Source organism: Gossypium hirsutum, chromosome A03 (genome assembly GCF_007990345.1).
Source record: "Gossypium hirsutum isolate 1008001.06 chromosome A03, Gossypium_hirsutum_v2.1, whole genome shotgun sequence".
NCBI classification, from domain to species: Eukaryota; Viridiplantae; Streptophyta; class Magnoliopsida; order Malvales; family Malvaceae; genus Gossypium; species Gossypium hirsutum.
The window spans coordinates 113,555,383-113,576,635 of record NC_053426.1 but is presented as its reverse complement, the minus strand read 5'-3'; the positions used below and the strand labels follow the sequence as shown (position 1 = coordinate 113,576,635).

At 34.0% G+C, this 21,253-nt stretch overlaps 3 protein-coding genes across 4 annotated transcripts; all 3 read right to left on the bottom strand.

Moving 5' to 3' along the window:
- Positions 1 to 2,151: 2,151 nt before the first annotated feature.
- LOC107938508 (protein kinase PINOID) lies at positions 2,152 to 4,688 on the bottom strand. The gene is made up of 2 exons (XM_016871683.2): positions 3,575 to 4,688; positions 2,152 to 3,055 (listed from the first exon to the last, which is right to left on the bottom strand). The coding sequence occupies exons 1-2, from the start codon at positions 4,132 to 4,134 to the stop codon at positions 2,278 to 2,280; spliced, it is 1,338 nt and encodes a 445-aa protein (XP_016727172.1). The 5' UTR covers positions 4,135 to 4,688; the 3' UTR covers positions 2,152 to 2,277.
- Positions 4,689 to 11,916: 7,228 nt separating this feature from the next.
- LOC107938509 (F-box protein SKIP19) lies at positions 11,917 to 14,399 on the bottom strand. Of its 2 annotated transcripts, none has more exons than XR_001694922.2 (3): positions 13,965 to 14,379; positions 12,455 to 13,120; positions 11,917 to 12,178 (listed from the first exon to the last, which is right to left on the bottom strand). XR_001694922.2 is itself a non-coding variant. In XM_016871684.2 (3 exons), the coding sequence occupies exons 1-2, from the start codon at positions 14,273 to 14,275 to the stop codon at positions 12,508 to 12,510; spliced, it is 924 nt and encodes a 307-aa protein (XP_016727173.1). In that variant the 5' UTR covers positions 14,276 to 14,399; the 3' UTR covers positions 11,917 to 12,178; positions 12,467 to 12,507. The 2 variants fall into 2 exon arrangements, 1 of the variants encoding a protein (XP_016727173.1); XM_016871684.2 differs by having other exon boundaries at positions 12,467 to 13,120; positions 13,965 to 14,399.
- A 758-nt stretch (positions 14,400 to 15,157) lies between these two features.
- On the bottom strand, positions 15,158 to 19,352 carry LOC107938504 (eukaryotic translation initiation factor 3 subunit B). Its single transcript, XM_016871676.2, has 11 exons — positions 18,991 to 19,352; positions 18,635 to 18,872; positions 18,394 to 18,540; positions 17,735 to 17,863; positions 17,376 to 17,504; positions 17,216 to 17,299; positions 17,008 to 17,132; positions 16,689 to 16,887; positions 16,070 to 16,602; positions 15,774 to 15,882; positions 15,158 to 15,637 (listed from the first exon to the last, which is right to left on the bottom strand). Exons 1-11 carry the CDS (start codon positions 19,110 to 19,112, stop codon positions 15,302 to 15,304), a joined length of 2,151 nt encoding a protein of 716 aa, XP_016727165.2. The 5' UTR covers positions 19,113 to 19,352; the 3' UTR covers positions 15,158 to 15,301.
- Positions 19,353 to 21,253: the final 1,901 nt, after the last annotated feature.

Below are 21,253 nucleotides of genomic sequence, written 5' to 3'. Positions count from 1 at the left end.
TACTGTACATTAAGTTTGTATTGTTTTTTATGGATGACTAAAAATTCTTACTTACCAAAAAAAAATGAATAGGAGATAAAGTTATGGTTAAATTCGTGGGAACGCTTGAAAAGAAAAAGAGGAAGATGTGTATAAACGGCGTAAGAGGCGCGTGGGAATAGAATGTTTGTGAAAATGATCCTTTTTCTACAACCTCGACATTTGAAAAAAAAAAAAAACTCGTTAGCCCTTTTACACGCCTTTTGGCTCTAGATTTCAACTAAAATTATTATCATTTTCATTTTATATATTTAAGAACAAGAAAACTAATGTGAACTGAATTAAAAATTAAAAAATAAAATGATAAAGAGAAAAAGAAAAAGCATATATCTGGGAGATGCCGATGATGTGTTAGGCTTAATTTTGCATGATCATAATTGGCTTTGCCTCACACCGGATTCTTTACTTGCCACAGGATGTTTATCCTACTCTGTCAAAGCGGCGCTGGCCCATATTTTGTGGGTCCCCCCTGATATGAACCGAAGTATTTCATGGATTTAGAGTCGATTTAAAAAAAAAATTAATCTCGGTTCCAATCTAATATTTTCAAATGATTTATTTTATTGTTTAAATTTAAGTTCACTCGACTTAAAATAATTAAATTATGTAATAACGTAACAGTTTAAGAGAGTAATAACTAACAGTTTAAGAGAGAGTTGTGTTATCGCACCTTAAAAGAATTTAAATTTAAAGATTAAATTGAAAAAGGTTGACAAGTTTTTAAGACCATTGTATATTAAAAGTTCAAGGGCTAAGTTTAAAAAAAATTCTAAATTTAGGGGATAAGTATTATTTTATCTTTTGAACATTTTCTGGTTACTGATCTTGTATTAGAAAAGAAATTGATTACATTCGAAATTAAGTAAATTCAAATTTATTTGGGAGACAAACTCTCTTAAAAGATAGTTTCATTGTTTATAAACTTAAATTTGAAATTTTACTAATTTATGTACGTTAAATGGTCAACATATGGATTCGCATCAAACATAAAATGTATATATAAGAACATTACACGTAAATTGTGTGTAAAATTCTACTTGTATCTCTTTGGATAAATAAAAAGAAATTATCCATTGGGAAGTTTAACACACAAATAATTGCCCCCATTGAGAAGTAAAAACAATGGCATGACGCAAGGGTCAAATGCTGAACTTGTTCCCGAATGCTCAAGACAGCGACTAGTATATCAAAATTCACGTTTTTCCCTTTGTCAAAAAGGTGGGAAGATTATTTATTACAAACTCACTTTACGACCAGAACATAAACAACCCTACTCACCGGCCTAATGGTAAAACATGTCGTAATGTATTGCGGGGTTGAATATCTTAAACGATTGTCGAAATCCACCTTGTAATTTGGCAATCATTCTCCATTAAACCCTGCCATATGGTTACTTAATTAATGACTTAAACTGTCCTTTTATCATCCAACATTTCATGTTTGGAGATAAGGCTGATAATTATGTTAATCATTTATGTATCGTTGGTCTTTTTCTACTTTTTTTGTAGCTGCCCTTCCTTTCTTGATTCTAGTAAAACTATACATAGATGAGTAGGGGTAGTAAAGTAAGGTGCAAAGTCGTTAGATGTTATTATCCAACTGAGATTAATATGTACGTTTCTCTTGTAGTTATGTGGCACACAAATTCCTCCTTACACGATTTGAACCTTTTCTTAATTTTTCGCCAAATATATATATATTTTTTGCAAAATATGTCACCACATACCATTGTACCTTATATCTACTTACATAATTCAAGACAAAAATGTTAATGTCCTAACATTTTGATTGGACCCAACACTAATTGTCATTGTCCTAAAAAGGAAAAAAAAACCAAGTGTAGATTATTAAAATAAATGGAGAAGAGAAATGAAAAAGTTTTAATAATTTGGTGCAATTAGTTTTTCGCTACACCTTTTGGTATAATTGTAACTCAATTCTCTGTGGAGATGAAAATATGATTAACATAATGATGTGGGTAATCATTCACCGCGAGAAATAATAAATAATTTTACCAGTACTTGGACTTAAGGTTTCGCTGCGGTCCAATTTTTCGGTAACGAGTCAAAAGTAATTATGATAGGATGCTTCTTGTACTTGAATTAACAAAAGTGATCAGAAAGAGTTGACTAATCAACCCCATAAAATTGTAATTCATTCATTATCTTGTTATATTTACGTAATTGGGTATGAGCAGATCAGACAGAACATGTGGCGCAAACGACGCCGTTGAGTTTCTCAGAAGAAATCGAAGGCGGTTGATTGTTCTTCGCTCTTTGCTTGGTAATACGACGCCGTTGATTGCCGCCTTAACCCAGGAACCTCCGGCGGCGTAACCGACCTTATGAGCGCGAAATTCAGTGCTTTAAAAAAAGGATGCGTTTTGACGTCGGCAGCACCTCGTTTGGATCCCAAGCGAGCGTTGGGGTCCTTGTTCAACAAGCCGGAAATGAGGTCACGCGCGTGGTGCTCAAGAAGGGAGGAAGACGAGTGGGTTGGGAAAGCTAGAGGTTTTTTTACGATGTTGCGCAGCGTAAGCTCGTTGGATGGAGCAGCAAAAGGTGTACGGCCGTAGATCATCTCGTAGATGAAGATCCCGAAAGACCACCAGTCAACGGCATTACCGTGGGACCCACCGGAGGCAACCTCTGGTGAGACATACTCGTGGGTCCCGACAAAGGAACGCGATCGGGCAGCCACAGGCTCCGCCACGAAGAATGGCTTACTTTGTGTGAGTGTTTCGATCTTCTTCGACCGGAGTAACCTTCGGAAGAGGCGGCCGAGTCGGGTTGGTTGCGGACGGTTGCAGGACTGGTTTTGTGGCGGCATTGGGTCCGGTGAAGATGATGGAGATTCAACGGCTGGGATCGCGTCTGAGCAAAGTGAAAGGTCGAAATCTGAGAGCATGATGTGACCATCTGATCTGACTAGAACGTTTTCCGGTTTTAGGTCTCTGTAGATAATACCCAGCATGTGAAGGTACTCTAGTGCTACCAGAACCTCAGCTGCATAAAATCTGGAAAACAAACCACACAATAAATTATCAACTTAAAAGAAGTTGTTTTGCAATTGAAACGAAATCATGCAAAACGGTATGAGAATTTTTGCAGCTACCATACATGAGAACAAAAGAAATTGATGACAAGCGCAACTCTTATTGCTGCTTGCATGGCAAATTGACAATGACATGGATCCAGAAAATAGGATGATAGCAGGTTTTTTATGAACAAGTTGGTAAATTAGAAATAAAACAAAGTTTACAAGGCGACATGTAGAACGAATCTAAGGAAGATCATATATAATTGTTATCACTTTCAAACTTTAGAGCAGCCAAAAAAACCAAGCGATAAGGTTTATTATTGGTGGTGGCTTTGCATAGCTGAAACAAACAGAGATTAGAATAAGTCTGGCTATGGGTTTGCAACACAAGGACACAGACACCCAGATTAAAGCATGCAACAAATATCAATGTAATATCAATGGAGTTAGGACTCAAAAAATCTGTGAGCTATGGAAGTAGTAGAAAAAATGGTACCTTGCGGAGTTCAAAGAGAAGCGTTTTTGAGGTTGTTTATGTCTAAGAGAATGCAAGTCACCCCCTGAACAGTACTCCATAACTATGCAAGAGAAATTAGAAGCTTCAAACTCAGCGTACAAAGTAGGCAAAAATGGATGATCCAGCATCTTCAGGATCTTTTTCTCCATCTCAGCACGGTGAACTTTGTTCTTCATTACCAACACTTCCTTATCCACCACCTTCATCGCATAACAACATTTTTCATCCACGTCAGCCAGCCGGCAGAGGTAGACAGTTCCAATGTCGCCGGAACCTATGTGGCGTAAGAGTCTAAAATCACGGAACGTGAGGCCGGTTTTGCGGGCGAAGGTGACGGATCGGATAGCGGAGTAAGCGAAGTCGGAAGATCGGTGAGGTTTGAGAGAAAGGTTTTCTGGGTTGGTCCTAGATGTTGGAAGAAGCTCAAAAGAGAGACGACTAAAACTGCTACAGCTTTCACTACTCATTGAACTTTGACTCGATGAATTCCTTGTTTCTGAACTCAACTCACTTTCTGACTTGCGTTTGTACTCGAACATTTTATGTTCCTCACCCTGATTTGCACACTGGTTTCTCTCTAGAGAGAAGAAACAAAAAAATCTATGAACAAGAACAAGTCAGCGGTGGGTGAAAGCAATGAACTTTGAACCTTTATTTTTTTTCTTTTATTGATGGGGATATAGTAAATCGAATCAGATGGCAATATATAAAGGAGAGCCGAAGAGAAGAGTCAATGAGTTAAAGAAAAAAAAGGAAATCACAGCGAGTTTGAAGGGAGAGATGGGGTGCCCGGGGAATAAAAAAGGAAGGGAGAAAAAAAACATAGAAGAAATAAGGATTGCACTTGCAAAAGAAAGAAAAAGGGATTAAATGCACATACTGAAAGCAGCAGAGGCAGAACAGGCTTTTTTGTTATAGGGGCTGGCTGGGACCTGAAAATTAGGATCTCTGAACAATACCCAGTCCGTACGCAGAAAGATCATCGACCCTAAACCAACTAAAGAAATGAAGAAGAAGAAGCCTTTTTGGACTTTCTTTGGTTTCTTTTTTTTGGTTAGCTTTGAGAGAAGAAAGGCAAATGGAACTGAGAGGGGGGGGTTGGTTGGTTAGGGGTATTTATGCTTTGTCAATGTACGGACACGGAGATTATACGAGGCTGTAATTAGCGGTTAATGAATTTTATTAAGCCATCAACTTGGTCTAGGGTTTACAATGAAATACATACACGTGAGTGTGAAATTTTGAAATAGGAGATTTTGCTGTTTACAGGCTATAACGTTTTACTGTGGTAAAACTGGTAGACCCTGATAGGACGATGCGTTTGGTTTCTGGCACGTGCGACTGGGTGTTCGTCACGTGGCAGAGGTTGCGTTTTAACTTGACTACCTTTTTTTTGCTTTGGAATTTTAAACGCGTGCGGTTTCACAGTTTGGGGGGTTTCTGCAGCTTACGTGAAGCTCTCCCTGCATCGCTTTTAACTGCCACTTCAATTTTATTCATTCACCATACTACGTCGCTGCATACAAAATTATTGAGAAGCTGGAACATTGAATACAACTTTTAAATAATTTTGTCGTAACTAATAACGTAACTCTGCAAATACGGCTTCTCTAATGCATTGAATTTTTGGCCTATGAATGGAAAATCATTATTCTATCTGTGGACTGCCAATTATAAATATCCCAACAATAATATTATAATATTAAATTCCTAGTAAAATTATTGAAGCCGGCATTAAAGTCATTGTGTAAAAGGTTGGACAATGATTCACCAAACAGAAAAAATAATTTATTTTTTGCAGGTTATGTTAAAAAAACATAGCTAACATTGACAGCTGAAGTTAGAACCGTACCGTTGGTTGAGGACAGAAAACTGAAATCACACATTGACACTGCAATTGCTTTATTCTATCCACATCCTCTTTTAATTCAAAGCACAAATTATACTAGTTAGCCACAAGGTATACTTCTTATCAGACAAAACCCTATTCCAACTTTGCCTCTAATATACCAGTGATTGTATTATTAAATATCTTTGTAATTAATTGAAGAAAGCAAGAGGCATGACAGGTTTATAGAGTGATAGCAAATTTGAGACGGCCAAATCAAACAGTGCATGCATGACATGTGATGTGAGCAAAGGCTGGGGTTGCATTGTTGGAACAACAGTTGGGGCTGAAGAGGGAAGGGGGACCTTCCTTTCATTGATGGGACTCTAGCTCGGGTCCCATTCGAAAGGAACAAGTCCCTGAATGCCTAACATGATTTCTGCTTTCATTTCATATATGTATATAGTACTAATATTTTCATGAATATTGGGTTGTAGTAGATAGGAAAATTTGAAATCGATGCAAAAGTAAGGGCCCCATGAATAAGTTAATGCGGAAATTGAAACTTGGGTGCCGTGGAAAAGGCCAGCATAAAGTGCTTCCGACTAAGTGGAGCTGCTGTGCTGCCCGTGCTTCTTTGTACCACTCCCATCGCTTTGAGAATCAGACTTTCTCCAAAGCTAGCTCAAACACCCCCCCTCATTCACGGGACTTTGCTTCTGCTCTTATTTACCCTTAATACTTGATTGCCTGAATTCTCATTTAAAACAACAATACATAATACACAGAGGCAAAGTCCAGAATTTTGTATTAAGAGACTGAGACAAATTTATAAATTTTAAGCGTTAATTTTTAAAAATTTATGCTTAAAACTTAAAAGAATTTATTTTGAATTATTAATTTTTAGTAGGGACCAAAAATGGAAATCTTCTTTTACTGGATTAATGAAATTACAACTTAAATTGACTTTTTAATATTTAGAAGGGACTAAATATGCAAGTGTCCCATTTAATCAGTGGCCAAAACTTCTACCTGCCTTGTTACGAAAGATTTCTTACTAATCAAGCAATGAATTTATTATTGAATCAAATGGTCGTATGATTTTTTGATGAAATTAACGTATCTTCCATAGAGTTTGTCCCTATTACTAAATATTTCTTACAAATCAAGCAATTAATTTATTGTTATATCAAATGATGGTATGATTTTTTGATGAAATTAAAGTATCTTCAAAAGAATTTGCCCCTCTTTCTTACAAATTAAGCAATGAATTTATTATTGAATCAAATAGTTTTATAATTTTATTTATAATCTTATTTTATAATTTTAAAATACAAATCTTTTGTGTAAAAAAAATAATCTGAAATAAACATCATTGGCATTGCATTTGCATGGAAATTAAGATGCGGTCCAATTTGGATGGAGACCTAAAATGGACGGGGCGGGGGTCAATAAATGTTACTTGTAGGTTTTAAACACGGTCTCAAATTTGCTTTTTGCTAGATTGCCTTTCGTTTCTCTATCCTCAACAATAATTAAAACACCTAAAGAAGATTTAACCTTCAGCTTAAAGTTATCATTGAGATTACAAAGAAAGATTTGGCGATGAAATTAATGTTATGAAATGTGCTGCTTCTTGACCCGACTAAAGATTCGGTTCATACATTAATTATTCGTTTCTCGAATTAATTTACATTATTTCTTTTGTCTTTGTCGTGTCATGTGTTATCAAGACAGTCTCGTTCTATGTTATTTAATTAATCTTCCAGAAGACTTTTGCTAACATTGTTCCTAAAATATTTCTTAAATCTTAATTAATTTATTATTCATAATAACATTTTATATTTGTTGATTCAATGATACAACAAAAAAGAATGCAGTGGTTATTATAGATGTTGAGTCACCCAATCAAGGTGGAGAGTCGGAGGTTATGGAGAATGACGGTGAAGAAAACATAAACATTAGGAGCTAAAAGGGTGTTGGCAGAATATAAGCTTAGTACTCTCAAAGGGTTGACCTTTTTTTCATTGTTCCTAAATATATTTATAGCCAAGAACCCCGCATAATATGGTGTTAACATGTTGGACTTGTCATCTAACTATTATTATGGAGTACTTGGGAGGGACGTCTTTGATGGAACGAGACAAACCCTGTCATTCATTCTGACTCTGATGGGATAAAACAATTGAATCCACGAAATGTTTGGTGACTAATGACTTCATGTTCCCAATGAAAATAGATTAAGTCATATGTTGCCCGAGTAGTTTCGGTAGGGTGAACTCATAAGTGACCTCTTGACTTACTAGTGGAAGGATCTTTTTGACTAATAACGTGTTGGGTACAACAATATTCAATATAATTATTAGTAATTTATAGTGTGCTGCATATAATATTTATTTAATAACGACTATAAAGTCATTAAAAAAATCTTGAGAAGTATAGTTTCATTAAATAATTCTAATTAATATATAAATCACTTGAATAATAACTAATCCACGGTAGAAGATGCATCTATATTGTATAGTAGATTATTATATTCCACGGTCTCCTATAGCATTACTTCAAGGTATTAGGGATGGTAATACCTAGTTTTTCATTCGTAAAATTAATTAATTCTAGTTAACACCACATGACTAATGAATTTTGAGGTATAAAAATGTACGGAGATGTTTTATTCAAGAATTAAAGGGTAATAAATAAAATAAATAGAGTTTATAATGTTGATTTAAATCATATTAATTACGTTGGTAGACAATTGAGGTGAAAAAGATGATCCATTGGTTATATACGAAGTTTATGAAGAGTAAGTGTGTTAACGGAGCCTGATTAACGAGAAATGTCTATTGCTATGGAAGATGAGTAATTATAACTTATGATTTTGGATGTGATTGGAATGTTTGTTGCCATAATCATAGATTTTTAAGTGAAACCAATGTGATAATGTTGTTTGTCTATGTGTTGTAGATACATGATGTCAATGTTTATCAAGGAGGTAATTCATTTAATGACAACACCAAAGGATAAGCAAGAACCCTAACCACTAAAATGTTAAAATTTCATTTTTAATGTCTTTAAAATTTTTAAAAGTGTAAATCAGAATAATGATAATTTTATATTTTACCCTTTAAAATTGTTAGAAAAATAGCCCTTTTAAAAAACTATAATTTAAAGTTACGAAGAAGCTGTTTTGATGTAGGTGGAATCCCCCGGCCCCGGTCACAAATCCAGCATGCCCCCTAAGTCAAAAATGTTGATTTAATCGAGAATAGGTAATTTCATAATAACAAATTATAAAGTCAAAAAATATGATGATTTCCAAATGAGAAATAGTAAGTCTGGATGATTGGAAATGATAAAAATTAATTAGAATGAGAAATTCAAATCCCAGGATTCGCGATGAATGCATTGAATTTGCAGCGGCAACACTTATGCGTACACGTAAATTAAATAAACTCATTTCTAGAGGGCCGTCAAAGGAAGCAATAAAATAAAAAAATAAATGATTGTAATAAGAAAGAGAAGGTGAAATTAGTTAGAAAACAAAATAGCAATATTCCCGCTGTTTTGATAGGCCGACAATCGGACAAGTTGTGTTCACTTCCACTTCAGATCACAACAAACTTCCTCTTCAACATGAAAGAAATCCAATTAAATTAATATGCCTTGGTTGAAAATCATGACACCAATTTAATGTTTTTTTTTTATTGTGGGGAATATTAGATTTATTTATGGTAATATTTTAGGTTCGAAACTTCAAAAAGTAATTAATGAATTAATTGGACAACCCAAAATTGGAAAAAAGGAAACTTGTGGGGGTGATTCTTGGAAAAACAAAGGTTGATGTCTCCAATGGCTGTTGTTTAGTATTCGCTTAATCTAATCAAAGTCATGCTTGATGTATTATTAATCACTGGGGACCCATCTAACTGCTAGATTCTGTCCCACTCCATCGATTTAAACCATTATTTTGGGACTTGGAAGGGTTGAAGGACAATATTTAAAAAAAAAATTGTTCAAAAGATTTAAATTTGTTACATATATGACTGTCTCACTCAGCCATCCTTGTTAATCACTTAGCTATGGTAACTATACCTCTTTCGCTACAAGCATCGTTCCGATCAAATTTGGAAAATATATAAATTGATTATTTCTGACAATAATATTATTTTGACAAGACAATCATTACTTATTATTATATATTCTACAATCTTAACAAGGTTATATTACTCACTTAACTAAGAATTGTGAAAGTGATAAAAAAATCGATCAAGACGTGACATGTGATAAAAGAAGACTAAATTTATATAAATAACTCTCTCAACCCCGAACAGGGAACATGTTTAGCAACTCCCTAACTAAACAAAGCAAACCATCCTCAATCTCCATCACACTATCCTCCTCGCAGCTTTTTGGCATCAACAAATTTGAATTAATAATTTACTAGAGAAAAAAAAAAAGATATACAAGCTTTCTTAATTAACCAATCTAACTCCATAGCTTGAATTGCATCCAAGAAAGCAAATGCGCATTGTTAGTTAGTAATTAAAAAGCATATATAAATTCCTTTTAACTAATAATATTATCAACATTGGCCCTCACTTTTAATAAGTTGCATAGTTTCTTTAATAATTAAGCAGCTAAGCTTCTCTAAAACAATATTTAGGCACTTGGCAGTATTATATAATATACGAGACATGACATAAGATATCTTTTCTTTAGTTCCGATCTCGACTGTCTGGGAAGTCTTTTTATAAAGCAGTGTTGGATTCTACACAAAAATATGCTCAGCTCGTAAAAGAAGCTTATATATTCTGATTAACATTAAAAATTACAACATCTGTAAACGTAAATTGAATCTAGCTATGAAATAATTCCCAGGTGATATCGTTGAGTGAGAAATATATATAACAAATTAGGGGGCAGATTTCAGAAATCAAAATTGTGATATGGCATGGTCCAATTGTCTATTATGTAATAACATGTAAGTGACATAATCCGATTATTATATATATGTATGATAGGTTTTTAGGATTCAAAGTATTAATTACTTGTATTCTTTTTTTCTTTTTTCTTTTTTTTTTTGTGTGTGTAAAAGAGAAATATTTATTAAGCATAAATAAAAGAAAAAAGTATGATTGGGTTGAAAGCAATGGGAATAAAATGAAAGAACAAGAATAGACAGAAATGCTGAGGACACATGGCCATGGGGTTTACAAAAATTCAATTAAAAAGCTAAGACTGCCCGACCCTCACTAAAGCTGAAGAACTAAGACGGATCAACGTAAGTAGGTAAGTGCCAGGCCTCATGCTACCCTCACTTCACTCTTTTATCTTCTTCCGATATATATTTTTGTAACAATAGTATCGGATTAAATAAATATAAATTATAATTTAAAATTTATATAAAATTTTTAAAAATACTTTTCACGCTAAACCAATTTTTTAAATTAATAACTTATTTTTAATATTTTATTGTAATTCAATTTTATATATTCCATATATTATAATATTAGGGAATTTAAATATCATTTTAAATACATATTTTTTTACTTTATAAAATCATGTTTAAAACAAATATTTTATATTCTCAAAAACATTTTTTGACAACAATGGTAGACACTACCAAACTTTTTAAAAGTACTTTTCAACCTCAATGATAAACTGATCCTTATACATAAGTTGGGGTCGTGTAAAAATATTATGGAGGTCATTGTGCTAAGAGTTGGTTGCATTTTACCTTCTTTAGTCAGAAAATAGGCAAATTAGTGTTGTACATTAGAGCAAAGAACAAATTGGTCATTTTATTAAAATTTTCATCAATTTTTATGGTTAAAAGTTTATCCTTGCAAGCCAGAATGAGATACACGTGACACACCATATATAATATTTTAGTTATTCTGTTAATCACGTCAATTTTAAACTGTAAAAAGTAGATAAAATTTTCAATAAAAAATATTGATTTGATTTTTTGATCCAATATATAAGGACGAGTTTATTCATCTTTTAAATTAAGGATGCAAAATAGAAGATACTTTTTACCGCCGAGGTGGCATTATCTGTATTTTATGTATTTCCAAGTGACTTTTAAGATTGATAAAAATAATTTTTGATAGAAGAAATCAATTCCAACAAAATGTGGCCTTCCATTTCGGATGTCGCAATCTCGTAAATCTTATCACAACTAGTTTTGTCTATGTCTAAAATAATTACATGGACGAGAATAAAAGGAAAATAAGAGTTTTATTCATTCATTCATTAATTCATCCAATTTATTTTAATATTTGGTTTGTTTGGGGTAATTATGGAGTTTGGGTTATTATTATCCTAGACCCTGTGTGATAAAGAGCTGGGCCTAAGCAATTGGGTTGATGAGGTGATTGCTTCAACTTTGAATGTCTGCCCAAGTACCTTACATGTTAGAATCGACTATGCCCCTTCGTTTCATTCATCATTATCCACTACCACAAATGGGAAGAGCTATGGCACCCTTACATACGCAGCAAAAACTTGACAAACATCTATTTCTACCACATAATTATATTATACATAGCAGAGTATGGCAAACAAAATGAACACAACTGCAAAGGTCCCTCAAAAGATAAAATATCTGTTTGTGTCACCGTCAATGACCACGACATTTTATACAAATGCCAACCTACCATGCAACAAAATAAACACAAAAGTGCAGTATTTGACCTGATCAACTGCGATAACATCACTGAATTTGCAGCAGCTCTCCCATTTTCATCTTCATCCTACAACACCCACAAATATTCATCACTACAGCAACACAACACACTGCATTCCATTATGATAAAAGCCAAAGCCAGGCATTATGTATGTACACATCTTGTTTTAAAACTTTTTTTTCACTAAATGGACCGCCACAAAAAGTCTTAGAAACCAAAAAACAATGGTTTAATCATAGAAACCTTTTTTCCCGCCCTAAAGGATAAAACTACATAAAATGGAGTATTGAACACAGATATGTGCAAAAGTATTAGGAAGAAGGCAGTCCGTTTTTAAATAACCTGATTCCCTACCCTGGACACTGGAGGAGTATCCCTTGCTTCACTCCATGGCATCAGTCAAAAAGCACAGCATCATAGCCATTACCGAAATCATAATCAGAGTCACCCGAGAACTCGAAATAATCATCATAATCATCGGACATAAAGTCTATGTCTGAAATTCCAGATGGATAATCTTCATCAGATGACCCAGTATCATGAACTTCCGTATAGAACTCATAATCATGAGTTGAATCATTAGGGCGTCGCAAATTTTTTATGCGTTCAACGCATCTTTTCTCCAAGTTCCCTCCCAGACTAACATTGAAACATTGCCGTAAGTCAAGATATTCAAGGTGAGGACAACCGTTGAGAATGGCCAGCAAGCCATCATTAGTCAACTTGTTCCCAAAAAGTTGGAGGTGGCGTAATTCAGGCATGGTTTGTGCAATAGCTAGTGCCTCATCATCAGACTCCAAGTGGAAGCGTCTGCATCCCTGAACATTGAATTTGAATGATTTCAAGAGAGGGCAACTGCGACCAATAGTTTCCAGAGCATCTTTCGAAATGGAGCAGTATGAAATTTCAAGCTCTTCCAGAAATGGAAGCTTTAAAGCTGCTGTACTTAACCCTTCATCTGAAATGTTATAGCATGATACTATTCGAAGACGCTTAAGATGAACAGACCTGCAAAAAGCATCATTTGAAGAATAAAACATGGGCAATGATAGGTAACAGCAGTTGCAAACAACTGAGTAACCATTTTAGTACTGTAACATAATAAAAATAAGCAGTGATTGAAATTATGAATGCAAACAACCAATCATCTTTCTATTAAATGTTCATACATATTGAATTTCTTCAGTAATCAACTGCAGTTAAAGCAACGAAAACAAAAGACTAGGCTATGAGCAGATCTACAAGTAAATATCAAATACAACCACCAAAGCATTAGATGCTTTAGGGTTTAGGGTTTAAAATTCATCAAGGGAAACACCAAGGCCATACAACCACCAAAGCATTAGATGCTTAATGAAGAATCATATTAACAATAATCATTATCCTTCCTATATTCTCCTAGCACCTCGATAAAGAGAACACCAAAAATAGATTGGGAAAGTTTAATGTATGCTACTACGCCTTACTCAATTCAGCTTAAATTGTCCCCCTAAATTCAGAGCTAAAAGAGAAAAAAGAACTGCAGTAATAAGCTAAATAAGTGGTATTGAAAACAGAGAAGGCCTTAAATTTTTGGCAATTGAATATTTTAATTAAAAAACATAAGGTTGAAAGAAGTGCATAAATAAGTTGGTTGAGGTAGCCTGAAATTTACCGTTCAAGTAAGAAACCGAACCTAATTTGCTAAAGAAACCCTAAATCTGGGAAATGCCCAGAATTCGACTATCAATAAACCAAACCTATCAAATTATAACACTCCATTAACATCATAATAATGAAAGTTAATAATTGATAATTAGCATAACCCGAAAAACAAATAGAGATTACAAAATAGGGGGGAAAGAAACTTTACCTCTCAGAGATATGAAGAAGAAGTGCATCAGTACCAAAATACTCGACATTGATATCAAGCAAGTGACCACAGCTGCGATCGACAGCGTGGACACACATCTTCGCAAGGTCATAGTCCATGTCCCATAAATCACCCAAGTTGTGCATATCAATGGATCTCCACATTAATGGGTCCTTGCAGATGTTCCGCCACAAAGAACACACGTTTTGGGCGCTGTTAAGGATCTCAATCGCACCTATCCGGGAGAGAATCGAAGCCGTCACATCCAACGGCAGTTCTAGCCAATTGCGGGTTTCAGCTGCGGTGGTCATGTTTCGTTTGGAGGATTTTGGAGGAATTATTTCCTTCCCGTTTCCAATTAAGTAGGTACGGGAGGCTTTTTTTTTTTGGCCTCGGTGGGTTAGAATATAAAAAATAAATAAATAGTAACCATTTCGACTTTTTATATATATTTGGGTCGGCTCCTGATATTATTCAAAAAGCAAAAATGACTAACAAAATCTATTTCGAAATTCATATTCTGATAATAAATAAAGTAGTATAAACTACACGTTATTAAATTATTAATAAATTTATATTTTAATTATTTAATTTTAAAAAATTATAAAATAATTAATAAATTATTTAAAAGTTTCCATTTAAATAACGGACTATACGTCATGAATCAATGAAACAAAATTTAAATAACTTTTTTTATAAAAAAAATAAAATTTAAATAACTTTTTTTCTCCAATTGTCGACACTAATCATTAGATTTTCTATTCATCAATAAATATTAATCTATCGTATTGATCTTCCAATAACAAATTAGAGTTCGCTAGTTAAACTTTTTTTGAAAAAAATTAACAACTCTGTATCTTAAATAAAAGCTTTCAAATAATTTAATTAACTTAAATAAAAACTTTTGAATAATTTAATAAATATTTTGTAATTTTTTAAAATCAAGTGACAAAAACTTAAATTTACTAATAGTTTAATAACTTTGAATATAATTTACCTAAATAAATAATACGGTATGCATCTCTTTAGCCAATAAACCAGATTATATCGAACGAGAAATCTTCATCAAGGGATCACATTTCAACAAATAGGCCCCCAAAAAAAGCAAAAGTTGAAATTTGAAAATTTATAACCATTGTTAGTACTCTTTTTGCAGTGAAACCTGAAACCAGAAGAGAAGTATACATCTGATCTGATCTAAAATTAACTTGTTTTCAAATAAATCATAATCAACTAGACTTGGCAATGTCATGACCCACAATTCTTACGGTAACAAAATCAAAAAGTAAAGGTAACAACAACATCATAATGAAGAATCAAGCTCCTCTACTACAGGTTCACTCTTCAAATGAAAGGACCTCTTCCGACACATCCAACACTTCCTCTACTTCAACTTCTTTGGCCTCGTATTCTTCTTCTTCATCACTAGCTTCTCCATCCCTCAACTTTTGCCTCTCCAATTTTTCTTCCTCTTGTGCCCGCCTCCATTCACTAACCCACTTTTCCCATTCCTCCTTCAACATCCTTCTCTTCTCTCGATCTTGCTCGCTCAATAACATCGATACATCCTGGTCCTCTGCCTCGTACTTCTTGCTATACTTCTTCAAGTTCCTTGCAATCTCTTCCTCCTTCTCAGGTGTCAAGAAGGATGGTGGCCTTGGACGCCACAAGAACTGCAATAAAATATGACAAACAACAAATATCCAATAAGCACTGAGATCATTGCCTGGCAAAGGCGCAAACACTCAGAATAAACAATCTAACTGCAGGAACTTGTTTATGATACATTAGGTAGAATCATTCATTTACCTGGAAGAAATGATCCTTCAGTATCCGATAAAGTAGCCTGCCATTAAAGGACCATATGTTGAAACCATTTTCCATTTCATGAACCGAAGTCACTGAAGTTGCAACATACCTATACATATACAAAGCAAACTTCTTAGAATAGAAACTTTTAAGTACTTTTCTTATTGAAACCAAAAAAAAATGGAGCAATTTCTATTTCTTTTAATAGTAAAGCATCTTGGTTCAATCAAACACAAACCAATGAGCATAAAATCGTAGAGTCAATATAGATGTTGTCAAATTGTTAGTGGCTTTACCTTCCAGTGGGATCCCATTCAACATCTGTTGCCATAAAATGTTCAGCAGTAGCCATAGTTTCAAGCTCATCAACATTGAAGAATTCCAACTGACCATTGAAACCCTTCAATCCAGCGAGTACTATGAAACGACCACCAGGTGACCAGAAAAGAGCATTTGCTTGCTTGCCTTTCAGAGTTGTGAGCTTTGCAACTCGACCCAAATTGTGAGTGCTTCGCATTGAGTAAAAGCTAACATCAGGCCTTGGATTATCCCCATGTATAACAGCAAACCTGTGACCCTTGGGCTCCCAAGCAAATGCAATTATCTTATCATTTTTATTATCAAGTTCCAAAACTTCAATTGGAATGTCCCTTTCTTTGATGCGAAAGAGCTCAAAGCCGGTGTACGTACTTTTCTTTGTTTTTGTATAGCGATCAGCCTTCACCGCAAGATAATCGCCATTGCTTTGCCAGTACATCTTGCAATCGCTGATGCTGAAAAGATTTTTCTGTCTCAATTCCTCTTTCCCGGGCATTTGAACTAGACTAACCTGAGAAATACAAGCAAGTGGCATATTAGAGAACATCAAAGTTTCAGATCACAATGGACCATCTCAAGTGGAGCAAAAGTGCTTACTCTAGCAGGTTGGTTTCCTCCTCCAAGTTCAGGAACAAAAAGTGCAATAATGGGATCAGTTGGTGACCAACTGAAGTCCACAACATTCTCAACTTTCAAAGATTTTTTGTCAATAAGACTAAAGGTCTCTGTTTCATAAACAGATATCATATTTTTCCCAAGTTTGGCAAAATACTTGTCCTCCTTTCCACCTCCCCACCTAGAACATAACAATTGTAGTTCATTAGATAAAAGAATGCTAGCCAAAATGAGGTGAAAGGAGAGGGTTAATATATATACACAAACAATTGATTACGTGAAGGATAATCAGAAGAATCACCTGAAAACAGGCCAAGAATTACCAGCAACACCACCAGCTCCTCCAACTGCAAATTCGTCTGCGCTTCCTTTAAAATCTCTCATCACTTTTCCAGTTCTCACGTCAAAAATATTTATCACAACCCTCTAAATACATTTACGGTTATATCAGAAGTGACATCAGAACAGGACAGTAAAAAAAGTAAAAGGAGATTGTACAGAAACCTCACATTTGCATCACGAGGGTTGCTTGGTTCATGACTGCTGTAAGTCACCAAAAATTTCTCACCAGGGGAAAAATCAATAAGTTTAACCTGCATGCATATAATTGCATGTTAAAGATGAGGACTCACAAGGTTAAGATATGACTTAAGCAAGCCTAATTCCAACCTGAGGATGGGCATAACGCATTAGACGATTAAAGGTGTTGGCACCTCCCCAAACTGCAGCTCCTTGCCTGTGGACCGTTGCCAAGTATGTCCCCATGGGAGACCACTGCACAAAACTCTCAGTCCAGAACTGTAAACAAGACCAATTATAAACAATCAGAGCACATTAAACAATGACAACAGGTTTATGTATATAACAAAAGCAATCGCTTAAACTAAATCAAACAACATTACTCTGTCAAAGATACCAAAATGGATCACTAACCACCATGCATAAAAGAACACATAGATATAAAGAGAGAGAGAGAGAATTTCACAAACTGCAAACCACTGTAAGTGATACAAGAGCAAGCCACTTACAGTGCGTTTGTAAACAGGCTCAGTTTTAGACTGCCTTGCATCATTCCATAGAACCTCAGTATCAGTACCAGCACGAATTACAAATTGATCTCGTGCCTTTTCATCAGCAAGCCATTTTTGAAGATTTTCCTGCAATTACAACAAAATACTTAAGTAATTAACATATAAGCACTAAGAAGCATAGATAGAGCAGAGAGTTTTGTGTCATAAAAAAGAACTAAGATTTGAAGTTATCTTTGCTATAGATACTTATATAGTTCTTAGAAACACATCTAACAGCAATAAAATCTCATAATAGCACTCAAAGAAGAATCTATGGTTAACTTCACTAAAATCTTAATGCAAGTAAACTGATATACAAAAAAAAAATTGAAATACTCAGCACTAACCCTGTCCTCAATCAAAGGAGAAACATCTTTTACATCTTCAAAAAGCTCAAATAAGGTATAAAAACATTTGATACAAACTCCAAAAGCATCCTTTATAAGTAGCTTATTATCAATGTTCGAACCAGAATAGTATGCATATGAGAACAAACAACAAATCAACAATTTTACTTCCAATGTGTGTTTATAGCCATTGCAAGGAAGACAGACATCAAATTCATTAACTATGAAAACAAAGGAAAGAAAGTTTATACAATAATATATTAATATTACCCCTGGTGTGTAGGGTTTAATCTCAGGTGGAGCCCATTCATCCGGAACTTTCATGTACTTATCAAAATCATCAAACATATTAACAGCAAAAATATGTGCTCTATCCAGCTTGTACCCATGAGTCTTCTCCTTAGCAAGCTCAGCTTCCTACATCCACAACCAATAAAGGAAAAATAACTCAGGTTTTTAAGTTAAAGCTATAAGATCAAAATAGTCAATTCAAAAGTCATAATTAGCGAACCTGGGGAGTATTATACTCTATAAAACAGTAACCTAGGGTTTTCTTAGTCTCAGGATCAACAGGCATCCAAAGGCCATCCTCCTTAATCACCCCAATCTGACTATAGATTTTTCGAATAACTCCCTCGAGTTTCTCAAACTTTTCACGAGGAACAACAGGGAGATTATCAACAACGATAACGTTTCCAAACCCGGAATCAAACTCTAATTGGTCATCGTGGTAAACATCATCATCGTCACTGTTTAAAACGAAAATTAGAAAATAATAATAATAATAAAACACACGCACGCACACCAACATACATATACATGCAATATTCAGTCTAAAATATTGGGAAAGAAAATTAGGTTTGATACCTGATAATGCCACAGTTTTCACCAGGAGGAAGTTGGATGGAGCTGAAATCTGTATTCATATCGATACCCATTTGTGCTGCTGTCGCCTCTATCTCGTTCATTAGCATCACCTCGGCCGCCATGGTGAGCTTGATCTCTTCGCTTTTTCTGGATAATATAGTGATGTTCGATGAGATCTCGAAAAATCTAGCAATTTGGGATTAGATTCTATGGGATTTGTTGATTCCAGTGTCAAGGGTTTTTAGGGTTCATACCCGAGTTTTGGGTTAAAATAAATAAAAGAACAAAAAAATAAGAATTTTGAAGCAATCCAACTTCATCCTTTACGACCCGTTTGCTTTTGGACGGAACTATGTTTAGGCCTAGTTGGGTTCAAAAACTTTACATTCCTTGTGAAATCTGGCCCAAGTTACGAAATTCACAAAATATACAAGAAAGTTAATAATACACATTTTTAATACAATTTCTACTACCACGACAATATCATATCTCAATCTCTTAAATTAAAAGATAAAATGCACTCAAATTAACATCATTCTAAATGTTACAACAGTAGTGGTATCAACTAAACTTTTTTATACAGAAAATCAATAAGGACGAAAAAATGATAATTATTAGAATTTTGATTCACCTGTGATAGGTGAAGAGCTGGAGTAAGAAACTAAATAAGAAAAGCAGGGAAAACATGAAAATGGTGTAAGGATAGTACTAGGGTTTTCTTAAGGAGGAAGAAGGATTTATCCTTTACTCCTCACACTTCAAGATATATTTAAAGAGAGAGAAGGGTCTCTAGCTAATAATGTCATGTCACTAACAATAAATATGGTAGGCCTGCTTGGGTGGTCAGCTAGGTGGCAGGTCTATTGCATGTTAATTGTCATCATGTATAATACTATGTGGTCTTACTCTAACATTCTCCTTCATGAGAATGTACGAGATTATCATGCCTTAATAGTTCTCTTGAGTGATCCATAATAAATGGCTAGAACTGGGTTGCTTGCAACGGAACTTCTCAATTAGTTTAAGCGGGGCTCATGGGTGGCTGGTTATGAATTATCAAACAAAGGACCAATTGCTAATACGTGTCTAAATTCTTGTTGGTTCGTTCTTTATTTTACTAAGTGTCATTATGAAAATAGGGGAATAAAAAAATTTATTCTATTTTATTTTTTAAATAAACTTTAATTTAATCGTGGTGGAAAATTGTACTAATTAGATGAATAATTGAATCATTCAAGAACAACCTTCACGAATCATCTAACTATTGTTAAAAAATCAGGTTGAGCTGACAACTTGATCAAAAACTATACTCAAGATATAATGTTGAATTGCAATTAATTATATGAACCGTTACTTTTGCTATTTTACTTGCTGAATAATGGACAATATGTTTATATTCTGCAGTCCATTTTAGACATCTGTTTTTAGATGTGTCTATCTCGCCATTAAAATATTTCAATATTTGAGGGTTAATCCTTAAAATATTTCAAGCTATGATTGGGATATTCATGCGAAGTTAGACTTATTTATGAGTCGAATTATTGGTTTAAATTTTCTTAAATTGAGAGAGTTTAGATAAAAATATAAAACTCAAAAAATAAACTTAAGTAAAACTTAAAACTCGTTTTTTATATGAGTAAAATCTTGAATAAAATATTTTTACTCGAACTCAACTTGACTCGACCCAGATATATTATATTAATTATATATTTTACAAAACAAAATTAAGTTTCATTTCCTTATATCTTATATCGTGAGATCTATTGTGTCTACTCAACCAAAGTTTAATAACATCTAATTATTAAGTCATTGATAAGGAGTTTGCTGCATTTTTGGATTGGTATAGGATCAACAGACCATAATTCATTACTCTAAACTTGGTTTGTAAGGCTTTATTTTCCAATTCTAATGGCTCACCTCATTCATGCAACAGCAGCGAAGCGTTGGGTATCCTACTAGCTAATTATAAATAAACAGTCTAACAAGTTTATTTTTGTATTTTAAACTTTTATATAACAGAGTTGGGGAAAAAAATGGTAAAAACTACCAACTTTCTACAATAACTAATTTATTTTGAAAATATATTTGTACTTAATTTTTTTTTCTTTCAAATTCGAGTTAAATTACTTAATTTGAATTATTTGTTTAAATGCAAAACTTGAAAACCTAATAAATTAAATAACTTAGAAAATTTTAATTATAAAAATAAATTTTAATCAATTTTTTTAATCAAATCAAGTTTTGCATGGCTCAAGTTACAGCT